This window comes from Asparagus officinalis, chromosome 5 (genome assembly GCF_001876935.1).
Source record: "Asparagus officinalis chromosome 5, Aspof.V1, whole genome shotgun sequence".
NCBI classification, from domain to species: domain Eukaryota; kingdom Viridiplantae; phylum Streptophyta; class Magnoliopsida; order Asparagales; family Asparagaceae; genus Asparagus; species Asparagus officinalis.
This window is the reverse complement of record NC_033798.1, coordinates 117,877,335-117,890,953: the sequence shown is the minus strand read 5'-3', so window position 1 is coordinate 117,890,953 and position 13,619 is coordinate 117,877,335. Positions and strand designations below refer to the sequence as shown.

Below are 13,619 nucleotides of genomic sequence, written 5' to 3'. Positions count from 1 at the left end.
TCTGCTTAAGAATCTTTCATAAAAAATAATTACAATCAACTGTAAATCTCCATCCAAAAGATGTTCCTGCTCTCATTCACACATACACGTGAAACCAACATATGAGACCAAGAACAGGGAAAAGCCCGGTCAATGTCACTGAATTATAACAACACAAGTTTATGTACATTTTCTCAAAATTCAAGGTCTCGATGACGGTACTTTGGATTAAGTTACAACATCAACAATACTATGTGTGGGTCAATTACAAAGTTAATAGCTCAATTATACCCAAGGTCAATATGCATCGTAACACTTGTAAAATCCTCAAATCTTCATGCACTGAATATGCTGATGTCGTGCCTGAAAACATCTTGTTCAAGAAAATGGTAAAACATTATATATTTCATCATCATCCCCTTCAAATTATCCACAAGAAATGTGGAGGTTGTCTCAATGTCACCTTGATAATGCAAAAACTTCCATCAGAATTGCAACAAATACTGTACATGTTAAAGACAGTGAATCCATTTAGATGCAAAGTTTGTTGGTCTTTGCCACAAGTTCCACATAGTAGTACACCCTCCACAGTTTGACATCATCCTGTGAGAATCATAACAGTATTAGAAATAAGAATACTCGAAGTAAACAATTCTCCATCTGTAGCTTAAAACTTTTGCTAGACTTACCTGTTCTTCCAAATTAACGAAGACAGTCTCAGGAAGATTGTTTGCTGAAAAGTTACTAGGTTGGAGGATTTCTACCACGCGATCCAACGCCTTCGCTGGGAGCTTGCGGATTTGTTTTCCAAGCCGATGCTTCTCAATACAGGTCATAGGTCTGCGGGTAATGCATTATTTGTCCAGAAGAGTATTTAGATCTGGGATAGAAAAAATCATTTGAAAGAATGTAAATAGAAGAGGTAAAGGTATAACTGAGGGATGTCTCTAAGACAAAGCAAACGTTGTTTCCATGCGTTTTGCTACCATTGGCCTTAGGGCCATGGTTAAGGAGAAGACAATGGTTAAGGATAAGAGAAATAGAGCTGAGAGTGGGGCATTATGTTTCCCACTTATTCTCTCTTCACCTTCACCTCGCTCTTTCCCCTCCTTAACCGTTGCCCTTAGAGCAATGGTTAATAAAATCCTAGTCTCCATTTGTATGGAGGTGAAGTGGAAAAATATTAGACCAATTCCTCACATAAAATAGGGAAAATTGATTGCAGACGCAAGGAAAAAATTGATGCCCCGGTCAAATAGTCAATTGTCTAACCCCTTCAATAACCAAGCCTTTTCCCAAACCCCCTGTCAGCACCAATCTTTAGCATTGACAAAATATCCTCATCTCTCTCAATGGGTTTTATTTGCCCTTCCATAATTATGCTACCATGTACTTAATGAGTAAGCATTTTTATCCGTAAGATCAACATAAGGTCTACTTTATCCTTCATAACTTTAACATGATGAACAAGAAACTCTAGCAGCAAACGCTCCTCTTCCGTACTCCTTCGGCTCCATCACACACCTCCACGCCTTGCTTTTTTTTTTCCCACATCCCACGATTAATTGTAAATATTTTTTTCCATTAAATTGTTTCTTCTTATTCTGATCTCCAAACCTGTAAATAAATGACCTCTAAACTGTAAGTAATTTCTTTAGAAATTCTTTTCTTATTTTTTGCTCTATTGTGCAGAGTTTGGTAGAAAAATTTGTTTGTGAGAAAAGGTAAAATTATTCCGTTTAATTTTGTAATTTCACCTATGATTTTGCTCAATATCATCAATGCCGAAAAAATAAAAACTCGTTCAATCATTTCCCACACCTGTCTTTAAATAGACCTCACTCCTCAACAACACAAAACTGCCCTTTCCTCAACATTTTCATAGTTCATTACCACTCCTTGTCTTCAAACCCCTACATCATCTTCACATCTTCGTCAAATTGAGATAAAGAATCGATGGCTGATCCTATCCTGCTATCCTTCGTTATCAATGTTACTTCTACTTCCTCTGCCTCTGTCCCCATCATCAAGGACTCGTTCCCAGACCTACTCAATGAAGCCTCTCCCATCAATTCACCCCTCCGCCTTGGTCATGACCTGAAACTTACGTAGCTCCAGAGCACAGTCGTTAGGAGTATTAACAAGAATCCTCGATGTTGGCAAAAGAATCTGGGCCCATGAATATGAGTTCAGGTCTTGGAAGTCCATAGACATAGTCTTCATCATGGACTGAAAAAATGTAGTCAGATGAATAGAGGTTTTTTAGTCAATGTTTTACCCTCTATAGCAAATGGGTAGAAGCCTCTTCGACCTCGATTTTTACCACTCCACCATAAAGGGTAAAACTTTTAACTAAGAAATCTCATTCATCTAACTCATTTTTTCATTGCTCTGTTGATTCTTTCAATCCACGACTACATGTCTGGAAGACCCATCCTTGGGTTCAAATTCCTCCACCGACATTTAGTATTTTTTATCCCAAACTCTTAACAACCGAGTTAACACTATTCGTGAGTAGGATTGGGAATGAGTTCTTAACGATAGCAAAGGAGGAAGTAGAAGCAACGTTGGCGGTGGAGGAGCATGATAGGATTCGTTTGGTTCTTTTCATGACAAAGATATCATTATTTGGAGGGCTTCTTTAAGATAACGTAGAGGTTTGAAAATAGTGCAATAGTGAAGGGAAAAAAATATCCTGGAAAGGGCTATTTAAAGACATTAGTGGGGAAACGATTGAATGGGTTTAAAATTTTTACGGTATTGATAATATTGAACAAGAGCAAATCCATAAATAAAAAACAATAAACACACTTGTTTTTCTCATCTACAAAGCTTACTACTGAGCACAAAACAAAAATAAGAAAAAGAATCCCTTAAATTTTACTTGCAGTTAATAATTCGTTTATCACAGGCTGTAGACAAAAAGAAGAAGAAACAATTTTACTAATAACATGTAAAGTAAAGACGGATCAACAACTATTTTTCACTCATCTGTGACCTTAATCTCCTCTTCAAACACTCAACCTTCACTCATCAATGGCGATGGGTGACTCAAAAAAACAAAACCCGCACGAACCCCCGTCTCCTCAAGTTATTATCAAGACCCATCACGAATATCCCCTCCTTCCGCCTCAAGCTCAAACCAAAACCCACATAACCACCTCCCTTCTCTTCCTCAAGCTCAAAGTCCTCATCCTCATGCTCAAATCAGCATCCGTCATAGCTGCCTTCTCAAGCTCAAACCAAAATCATGGCCTGCAAACTCAAAACTCTCATGCCCTCTTCCTTCCAAGCCAAATCTCCTCCTCCCTCCTCCCTCCTCAAGCTTTCACCAAAACCCCCTATTTAACACTGCCATTGAGATGGATAAGAGGTATTCTAGCGTTGATGACGTTATTAGTGAGGATAAGGGGGATAAGTATGGGAAAAAGAATCTAGTAGGTTTAAGCTCAAGGAATTTTTGGACTTTTTGGTCAGACATGCTCATACTCTATACCTTTTCAATTGATTCTCCAGCATTGTACCCTCAATTAAAGCTCACTTTAACTTCTATATAACTTCTTAATAATAATATCTTATCATATATTTTAGTGTTTTCCCACGTCTATATTTCAATGAGATTTTCCCACGTCTATATTTCAAAAAGATTAACTGTCCAGCCTTGGAACATGCAGTAAAGAATAAGACAGTAAATATAACTCTTGCAGTCGCATCACATGTGAACTAGTAGAATACACAATGGCGTATCTGGTTTGAACTTTGAATCCACAACATGATAATCTAAAACAATAATGTTAACCGCTAAAAAGTGATAAGTATCTTTAGACAGATTAGTATGCTAGGCCTCATCATATTTAAGAACCAAAGATGAAGTTCCTAAAGAGTATGACAATATATTCTGAGATAGTTCAAACTTAAGACGAACAAAGTTCCTTGTAGGTACCACTATGTAGAGTTCTAATAAAGCACCAAACAACTCCAGAAAGTTCAAACATAAGGTAAGAATTCTGATAAATTTATGGATCAAATTTGAAGGGACAAAAGTAGAAGCATATCTTTCCAATTTCTGAATGAATTGATGGCTCACCTGCATGTCGACACTACAGTATTCAGGTAATCTTCAAGACTCTCTTCCATTTTATCTAGCTGAAAATAAAATAGCTCAAGTAAGAATTGTTTCTAATACTTCTCCATTCTATTTCCATACCAAAATTATAGGAGTAATTTAAGATAAGTTTACTTCATGTGGTGAGTTTGACCATTGCACATTTCAGTAACACTCAAGCAAATAGGAGTAATAGATGAATAAGAATCGCTTGATCATGTCAATAATGTTAGGTTTATGATGTTGCACTCAAATTTAAAGAAATGGAACTTCCTTCTTAATTATATAATTGCTGGTCCATTTACTTACCTTTGCAAGTAACTGAGAAGTATACTTCTCGACGTCTTCGTGGCATATTTCATCTTCTCCCTGAAGAGCTTGAATAGTTTTATACACCTAGGATAAATTTAGATGATCATCTGTGAGAACGTAATCAAGTAATCTATTCACAACAAATCAACAATAAAATACTCATGGACAACCTAGTACATGTTACATTCTTGTGGCATCAAACACAGCCAATATATTAATTCATCACAAGTATTTATAGAAACTTAGATGATATCATTGTCAGTGCATCCAAACAAGATGTGAAATTGATTAAGTGCTATGATACGCAAACAAACTACAGACTCACCAAAAAACTATAATTTTTTAAGTCTGCTATTACATCCGGACCTAGAATATGTAGCAGTGACTGAAAAAACTACTCATCTTTATCTTCATGTTTATGCACCATGACATAAACCTATTCATTTGTCTGCTAGAATTAATATAAAACTATAATCCTCGATTCTCACCATAACTTTGGAGTTTTTGTGTAATGGTTAGAGGGACTAAATTTAAGATGATATTAAAGCAACCTAGGTTCGGATCTCGTTGGCCACAAATTTAATGAGGATTTTAAAAAATTGTTACTATTACGGGAATCCAGGTTTTCAGCTCATAAAAAGGACGCTCAACCTACAGGGGCTTGTTAGAATTAATACAAAATTATAATTATCGATCCTCACCATATCTTCAGAGTTTTGGTGTAATGGTTAGAGGGACTAAATTTAAGATGTTAGTGAATATATTATGGAGATCTATGATTGTATAGTTATATTAGGAATAATATATTAGGAATGCATGGTTTAGAGATATTAGGGATGTGATTAAGAGAATAAAGGAATATGCTAAGAATATTTAACATAATTCCTAATAATATGTAACATGTATCTATTTGCTCTTAGTATAAATATAAGAGATCAACAGAGCTCTAGAAAGAGTCCATGATTTCCCTCAAAATTAATTTCAACATGATATCAAAGTCACACAAACCCTAGTGTTATGGTGTTTTCAGTCGCAAATAATGATCCCTTGTCAACAACAAGCAAATCTCCCCCATTACGCCCAATTCAATCAACTTAACCCTTGGGATAGCCAGGGTCCTGATCTAGCCAACTCGTCGAGTCGACATCTCGCTGGGCTAACTTGAATGGCGGTACTTGTCGATCCTCTCATCAAAGACAACTCGCCACAAGCCTACTCAACTAGTTAATTAGCCGGCATCTCACGAGAGCCGACTCGAGAGGCGGTACTTCTCGACACCCCTCGATACAAGCCAAAAAGCGACTTCAACTTCGACCTCGAACCTCCCGCTGACAGCGCATTGACATCACATTAAATGCTTAATAGACGCCATCACTTCTCTATCATTGGCACTATTTATGGCACATCGGATCACCCCGACTTTGTACGCCGCCTATCTCATCTCATTAATACCGAAGTGATCGCGCCCATTCCGTGACCACTCTACAACCGACACCCGTAAAGTTAATGCTGACTCAACTGCCAGCTCAGACTCAGTCGAAAGAGACCAAAATGCCCCTCCTACATGACTATAAAATGAAAAACTATTCTCAATGCGAAAGTAAGCAATTTTCTACACTTTTCTCCATTCCACTGCCCTTAAGAATTGCTACAGTTTGTTATTTCCCCCACACAAGTACCTCGCTAACTTGATCGTCGGAGGAACATGGGAAACAAACCCCGCCCTTTTACGAGTTGCTACACGTGTAGGAAAGAACAGCTGGACTCAAAACCAGATATTCGAAGTTAACGGTCCTTAATCAACTTAGTTCATATTAGTTTACCTGTGTGATTTAGACCATCAACACCTAGCCTCCACAAAACCCTAGATCCTCACAAAACCCTAGCCCCTAACCTCTCACCATCAAACTCCCCTCTGCCTTACAACCTCCCCTCTTTCCTATGACTGTTCACCGTGAACAGTGCCAGTGATTTTTCACTGTGAATAGTGCCGCAAATTCTTGTCCGTCTTTCTTTCGATGGCCATGTTGATCATCAGAATTGAAATTAATAGTAGTAGTAGTCATCCTCTATGTATATGTTCTCGTAATCGTCTGTGCCGCCTTGATTTCCCTTCGTTCACCGCCTACTCAACTTGTGGACACCATTGCCACTATCGCTCCTATCCTAGAAACCTCGATCACCAATAAAGAATTTGGTTGATCCGTGAAGATGATCGTTTGTTTAGTTGATCTGTGAAGAGAATTATTTACGAAGTTGATCCGTGAAGAGGACCGCTTGTTTGGTGGATCCACGAGAATGATCATTTATTTATTAAATCCTTAAGAGAATCATTTGTTTGACAGATCCCTAAAGAATGATCATTTGTTAGGTCCCAAGGAGGATCATTTATTTGTTGGATCCTAGAGATGATTATTTGCTTGGTGAATCCCAAATGAGGATCGTTTATTTGGTAGTTCCCTCAAGAGGATCGTTCTGTTTGGCCGATCTTTGAAGAAGATCAATGTATCGCATTTGGTGATTCTGCTTAAGGTTATTTGTGGTGAAAGACATTTAAGTAGAAGACTAGAAGATAAAGACAACTATATAATGAGAAAAGACACAGTGAAGATTTTAGTCTTTTAGGTCATGTCACAAATTGGAATGAGTACATGTTTGTAACAAGCTAGAGATGTACATCATACATGCTCCAGCTTGAGGGGGAGTGTTGATGAACCTATTATGGAGATCTATGATGTTACAGCTATATTAGAATAATATATTAGAAATGCGTGGTTAAGAGAAATTAGGGTTGTGGTTGAGAGAATAAAGGAATATGCTAAGAATATGTTTAACATAGTTCTAATAATATGTAACATGTGTTTATTTGCTCTTAGTATAAATATAAGAGATCAACAGAGCTCTAGAAAGAGTATTTGATTTCCCTCAGAATTAATTTCAACAGTGTCTAAATAGAATGCACAACAATAAGCAGCCAATATGTCACAAAATCAATACTTCAATCGCATAGTTGCTACAACAATGACGACAGCAAATCAATAATGAACAGTGCAGATAGCAGAAGACTGAAGGAAATTGATGTCAACTGCCAAAATAACCTATGATCATCATTATCATATTTCATAAGTGTATTCTGCACTGGAGCCGGTTCTGCATAACGAACAGGAACGACTTGGATGATAAAACACTTACTACGAGCTATAAGAAAGTGAAGCAGTTATAGACCCATCACCTTCGTCTATAACGAATTAAATTAATTTAGAAAAATGACGGTGGTTTGGCATAAAGCATGTCATTTGTTAGTTCTCAGGAAATATCATATAACTAAGCATCAAATTTTATTTCTGGTAGATGCTAGAAACTTATTCTAAAATAAGATTTTCCATGACCTGCTTGGGTCTGATAATGCTGGAAGAAAATGCTTTTTTTCCGGAGTACATTAGTAACCAATACAATGTTCTTTTAGACTTTATGGTTGCAAGGATTTAAGTTGTTCAAAATGCCTTGATTCATATTTTGATTTGCAAAAAGGAAACTAAGACTGTATTCTCAATCCTGTTCCCAATAAGCTCTTTTCTTCCATCAAATAGACACTCATGATAGTATAGATGTCAATATGTCATATGGACTGAGGTTCTACTTGCAGATATAGGTTTGCAATAATCATAGAACTAATGCTAAGAGGGACGAAGTTAATTAAAGAGAAGGCACCTGCACTAGATATACCTGTTTAAAAGAAACTGAATTGCCGCTGGAGTACTTTATGTTGTCGGGATGTGATTTTCTTTTTCTTTTGTAAAGAGGCATGTCAAGGTCTTCCTCTGATGCAGCCTTCGAATAGCTTCCATCATGTTCTTTCTCTCTTAGATTTGAATCAATATCCTTTGCTGCTAATATATGCTCGAGTATCTGCATGTGGATGTTGCTGATTATTTTGTCACCCAAAGAAAAAGACAAGTCATCTGTTCATGTATCACTAGCATGCAGGTTACAAGCAGCTTTCGTAAGTGTAAGTAGTAAAACTGGTGATACACTCCTTAACTATTATAGTAAAGAGATACTATCATCAAAATTTTGATTTCATTCACATCCTTCATTACAGTAAAGAGAGACTATCATCAAAAGTTTGATTTCATTCACATCCTCTCAATAAATATATCTCCAACAAATTAATGAGAATTAGAAAGGTATTTTCTAGGCACAACATCCATTTCTCAAAGGATAACATCCTCCCACTCAAAACAAGACACGCAGAAACAGATAAGAAAGTTTGACGAATACCATGTGATCCAAATTGATTTACTAAAAAATTACCTCATCAGCTTCACGATTAAAACATGAAGAACTCTCATTAAGAGTTGCCAATAGCCTCTCTTTCTTAAACTCTGAAAGCCCTACGGCAACAGCTTCACTAAAATATGAACTGGAACCACAACCCATTCCTACGGGAACCGCAGAATCTACTTCCATGGAAGGTAGGAAACAGGTCCCATTCTCAGATAGTAGATCTAGAATAACATGTTTGTAGTATGCAAAATAATTTGGACTGAACTCATTTTGCTTGGGGGAGGCTGTATTGTCTCTGGGGATTTCAGACATGTTGAGAGGTGAAGATGTTCCTGTACACGTCATGTTACAAAAGATAAATACTATGAGCATGTATTTAGAGACTTCAATTAGGAATAACCAGTCTTGCTGCCTTTCAAGCATAGAAACATAAGAATCAACACACACATAACAAGAGAGAAAGTGAGCGTGAGCAATAGGTATATCCCCAGCCGGGGCTGGTTTTTTGGGTACATAGAAACAAATTGGATGTAGGGTAACAACTCATTTTGCTAATGAGCTACCAACAAAAATAAAAGCAGCAAGTTCTGCGGTTACTTTGCCCTACTAGTCACATTAGACGGATAGGTCTCACCAGCATCATTTTTGGTAGCTCATTCAGGCAAAATGAGCTGGCAATTTACAACCATCAGAGTTATGTATGTATGTGCATGTATACACATAGAGAAACTCCTTAATGTGACCTAGTTCACCCAAGTTTTTTCCCCCTTTGACCTTTAACCACCTCATAGTCATCAAGCCTTGTCATACATCTACACATATTTTAAAGCCATCTAAGGGATAGAGAACTTAGTGAGCACATATTTTAAAGCAACCCAAGAGATAGAAAACGAAGGGCCAATTTGGCATAGCTGGAGCATTTATATAAGCTGTTAAAAATATTTGTTTGGTAATCATATATTATAAGTAAGTGTTTGGTAAAATATGCTTGAATATCATTATAAGTGAAAATAACAAAAATATATATAACTTAGCTATCAAAATCAATGTTTAAATGAGCGGAAGCGTAAAGCAAAGCGTTAGACCCTTTGATGAAGCGAAGCATATGCTTCAAAGCATGAGGTGTAAACTTAAGAACTGAACTAAATTTATAAAAATCATGAACATATAAGTATACTGGTGTAATAATTTATAAATATATACATTCATGTCCTAATTAATAAATAAGAATTAAATATGTTAAGTATAGAAACAAATTACAATAAACTAAGCTACATGCATAACACATATATTTTATTTACATTCACATGGTCATATTGAAAATACATAGGGCCATTTTAATGTTAGTTAAAAAAACCTTTTATATATTTCTATCTTGTCTAAAGCATGCGCTTCAAAACAAAAACGCTTTATGAGACGCGAAGCGCACACTTCAATTATGTTTTAAGCGATGAGGTGTAAACTTCAATGGATAAATAGCTTCACTCTTGAGTTTCGAAGCGTTTAGCCCTAAAAAAGTTTTGAAGTGAGTTTAAAAGTGTCGATCCTCTTGTCGAAGATGACTCGCAACGAGTCCACTAGACCAATTTACTTGACGCCTCGCGAGGTCAACTCGAAAGACGTTACTTCTCAACGAAACTAAAAGACGACTTCAGCCTCAGGCCTCTCCCGCTGACAACACGTCGGCGTCGCATTTAATACTTGACAGGCGTATCATACCTCTGGCACCAATAGTCTTCATGACTCATCGGACCACGTCAACATCGACATGTCTCCGATCACTTCTCATTTAATGCTGAGGTGATCTCTCCTCCACTCGTTGACCGACACGTGTAAGATAGGTGCTGTCACAGCCGTTAACCTATATCTACTCACTGTCATCCTGTGTTCGGTCGAAGTGTCAATTCTATCCTTCCATTACCACTATCAATAGATTTAACAGAAGGGGACTTTTAGACTTTTAGAATATCTGCTAATAATATTGCACTACACACAAAAACTCTCATAGTTTTTTATTTTACACACTTAAGTTCACCAGCTGACTTGATCATCGGAGGTACAACGGGAAAACCAAGTCCCGTCCTTTCACGAATTTCTATTTGTGCAGGCTGAAAACCACTAAACTCAAAATCAGATATTCGGAGAAATGAACGGCCTCTCATCAACCTCATCCCGAGATATTTAACTGTTTGGTTACCCATCACCAAAAAAAAGCAAGATTCAAAAAAACTTTTTCAAACATTGATCAAAATGGACAAGATAATTTTAGAATAAATAAAGTAACAATGTCAAAACTAAAGAGGTATTAAAAGCATCTCCAAGTTACTACTAAGAGCACCTTCTTAAAGCAGAGAAAGTTTTAATAAGCATGCAAAATAAATTTCACCTAACATTATTATCCTTGCTTCTTGAAAAAATAAATAAAAACGTCCTACAAAAAGTACCACACGGGTCCGTAGTGAAATTAATCATGCGGATTGATGGTTATCAGGTGACAGCTCATTGCGCTAAAAAAGCTACTAAGAAATACAACTTCAGTCTATGACCACGACCAAATATAAAAATAAAAATAAACATTTCATTCTGACATGTATTTCATCATAACCCTTATTTCATTTCATTCTCGCTTTTATTCAATTTTCGTATATCTCATGTAGAAAAATGAGTCATCACATCAAAACACATACATGCATATATATAGAGGGGGTGATGGAGAACATAATATTTAATTTTACTAACTATAGGCTAGTGCTTGGATACTTACTACGGGGCCTATTTTCAAAATACTCAAGTTTTAGGAAAATAATATCGAAACGTTTAAAGATTTAGGGAGCAATAATGAAAAAATCCAAGAAAAAAAGGCATCTGAAATGAAGAAAGTTAAATATAAATTAAACACTAGAAAGTCTCTTATCAAAAAAATTTAAAAAATAATTGTCACCATCCACAAAAATCAATAATTGAATAACAATTTAAATTCAAAATAATGATTCAAGACTAAGTCCAAAAACCTCAAAACTAAATCCAAAATTAACATAATTTTAAAGAAAATAAAATATTTAAGTTGAGACCAAATATTCACAAGTAATTCCAAGAACCCAACATAACATAGATTCAAAAAAAAAATTAGATTGTTTGGGAGCTCACTAAAAGAAGGAAAGTAACGGTGAGAAAAAGAAGAAAACTTGTCAATTTTTTCTTCCCCTCTTTTATGCCCCAATTTAAGATGTAAAATTTTTCCTTCCCCTCTTTTCTATCTTTTAAAATAAAACTCTCAAACAATGTTAAATTTAAATTTCTCTTTCTTCTCTTCTTTACCCTCCATCCAAACACATCATAAAGTCTTTCATCCCAAAATTTTGAGGTCAACCAAGTACTAATTAGATCCAAAACAAAAAAAAATATCATGATCAAATCTTAATCCCAAATTCAATATATAACAATAACCAAGCATTTATCCCAATTTCAAAGTAATTGTTAAAGAGTCACATAGATCCAAGAATTAAGAGGAAGAGGCAAAAAAATCCAAACAAAAAATAGGAACATCAAAGCAAGATACTAAAACAAACTAGGAGAAGAAATGAGATAAGAAAATCTTGATTCCCCCTACCTTGAAGATCAAAGCGCCCAGCCTATGAGAAGAAAGATTAGGAAAGAATTAGGGGTATTTATAGCACAAAACTAGGGCTCTTTGCATAGCCCACGAACTTACCGGTCTACCCTCAATATCGACACACATGAGACACGTGTCAGCTATCAACAGACATCTGCAAATCCAACGGCTGCGCTTTGAGGGTCTCACAATCTGAGGCGGTTGCATCGGAGGAACAAAAGGTCGGTGGCTGTAAACGTGGGATTGGATTGCAACCTCAGCCCGGCCCATTTCGGCCTGATCCAGCCCGGTCTTAACAGAGAGCTTGACAAGGCGGGCGATGGCTCCTCTCATCAGCGACGACGGAGAGAGGCGGAATCTTGATGGATCGGTTTTGATCTCGGATACGACAATGATAGTTGTTGTTCATCCAAGGCGGTGGGAATCTTCTTCCTTTTTATTTTTTTTCGTCTTCTGCTGTGAAATTTATTAAAGTATTATTGTTTCTTTTTAGGCTTGACGAGGACATTTCTCCATTATATTTTTCACTGAGGGGCTGTTTGTTTCGCTCAAAATTGAGCTGAAAGTGACGGAAAATGCCCCTTTTGAAAACTGACGACGAAAAATCTGTCAGTTTCCTTCATTTACGGCTGTTCGGTTCGTTTTGAGCGGCGAAAGAAAATGGGGCTGAAAGTGGCGATTTGCTGAAAGTTATTTTCCGTTCTAAAAACCCCGATTTTGGTGGAAAATGCTCAAATCTCGTTTCCCCCCTCCCCTCCCCTTTCACCCTAGGTTTCTGATCACCGCGCCGTTCCTTCCCTCCATCTTCTCCCGCCACCTGTTCTTGATCTTGTGGTTGATTTGGGGGATTTTGCCTAACGATCGCTGTTCTTGTTCTTGCGGTTGATTTGGGGATTTGGCCTGACGATTGTAGTTCTTGTTCTTGCGGTTGATTTGAGGATTTGGCCTGTGTTGCGGTTGATTTGCGGTTGATTGTGTTGCGGTTGATTTGCGGTTGAGTTGCGGTTCTTGTTCTTGTGTTGCGGTTGATTTGCGGTTGTTGTGCTTTCCTTGTGTTGCAGCTGCTTGTTGCTTGGGGTTTGGTTGTGTTGGCCTATTGCAGCTCTTGTTTCTTGGCATTTTGTTGTGCTTTCCTTGTGTTGTAGCAGCTGGTTGATTTGGGGGTTTGGTTGTGTTGGCCTCTTGCAGCTCTTGTTTCAACCTGCTCTCGGCCTTTGTTTTGATGCTTGGCCTTTGTTTTAATTCAGTGCATGGTTTCAACCTGCTCTCGGCCTTGGTTTCAGCTCTTGGTTGGCTTTTGGTTGGTATGCATATTTTGTGTTA

At 37.1% G+C, this 13,619-nt stretch overlaps 1 protein-coding gene and 1 long non-coding RNA gene across 5 annotated transcripts; one reads left to right on the top strand and one right to left on the bottom strand.

Annotated features, from left to right (window-relative positions):
* Positions 1 to 12,648, bottom strand: LOC109840888. 4 transcript variants are annotated; one of them, XM_020409707.1, is made up of 7 exons: positions 12,396 to 12,487; positions 8,711 to 9,015; positions 8,123 to 8,305; positions 4,394 to 4,480; positions 4,067 to 4,125; positions 669 to 819; positions 103 to 582 (listed from the first exon to the last, which is right to left on the bottom strand). In XM_020409707.1, exons 2-7 carry the CDS (start codon positions 8,993 to 8,995, stop codon positions 511 to 513), a joined length of 837 nt encoding a protein of 278 aa, XP_020265296.1. In that variant the 5' UTR covers positions 8,996 to 9,015; positions 12,396 to 12,487; the 3' UTR covers positions 103 to 510. The 4 variants fall into 4 exon arrangements, with proteins under 4 accessions (XP_020265297.1, XP_020265296.1, XP_020265295.1 ...); XM_020409706.1 differs by lacking the exon at positions 12,396 to 12,487 and adding an exon at positions 12,294 to 12,363; XM_020409708.1 differs by lacking the exon at positions 8,711 to 9,015 and having other exon boundaries at positions 1 to 582; positions 12,396 to 12,648.
* Positions 12,622 to 13,619, top strand: LOC109840889. The gene is made up of 2 exons (XR_002247087.1): positions 12,622 to 12,713; positions 12,790 to 13,619. It is a non-coding gene; the product is annotated as an uncharacterized LOC109840889 (long non-coding RNA).

Coding starts and splice junctions, on each gene's coding strand:
- LOC109840888 (XM_020409707.1), bottom strand. CDS start 8,995: ATGTCTGAAATCCCCAGAGACAATACAGCCTCCCCCAAGCAAAATGAG. Junction 4,126..4,393: donor CTTCTCAGTTACTTGCAAAG/GTAAGTAAATGG, acceptor TTTTATTTTCAG/CTAGATAAAATGGAAGAGAG. Junction 583..668: donor TCGTTAATTTGGAAGAACAG/GTAAGTCTAGCA, acceptor TGATTCTCACAG/GATGATGTCAAACTGTGGAG.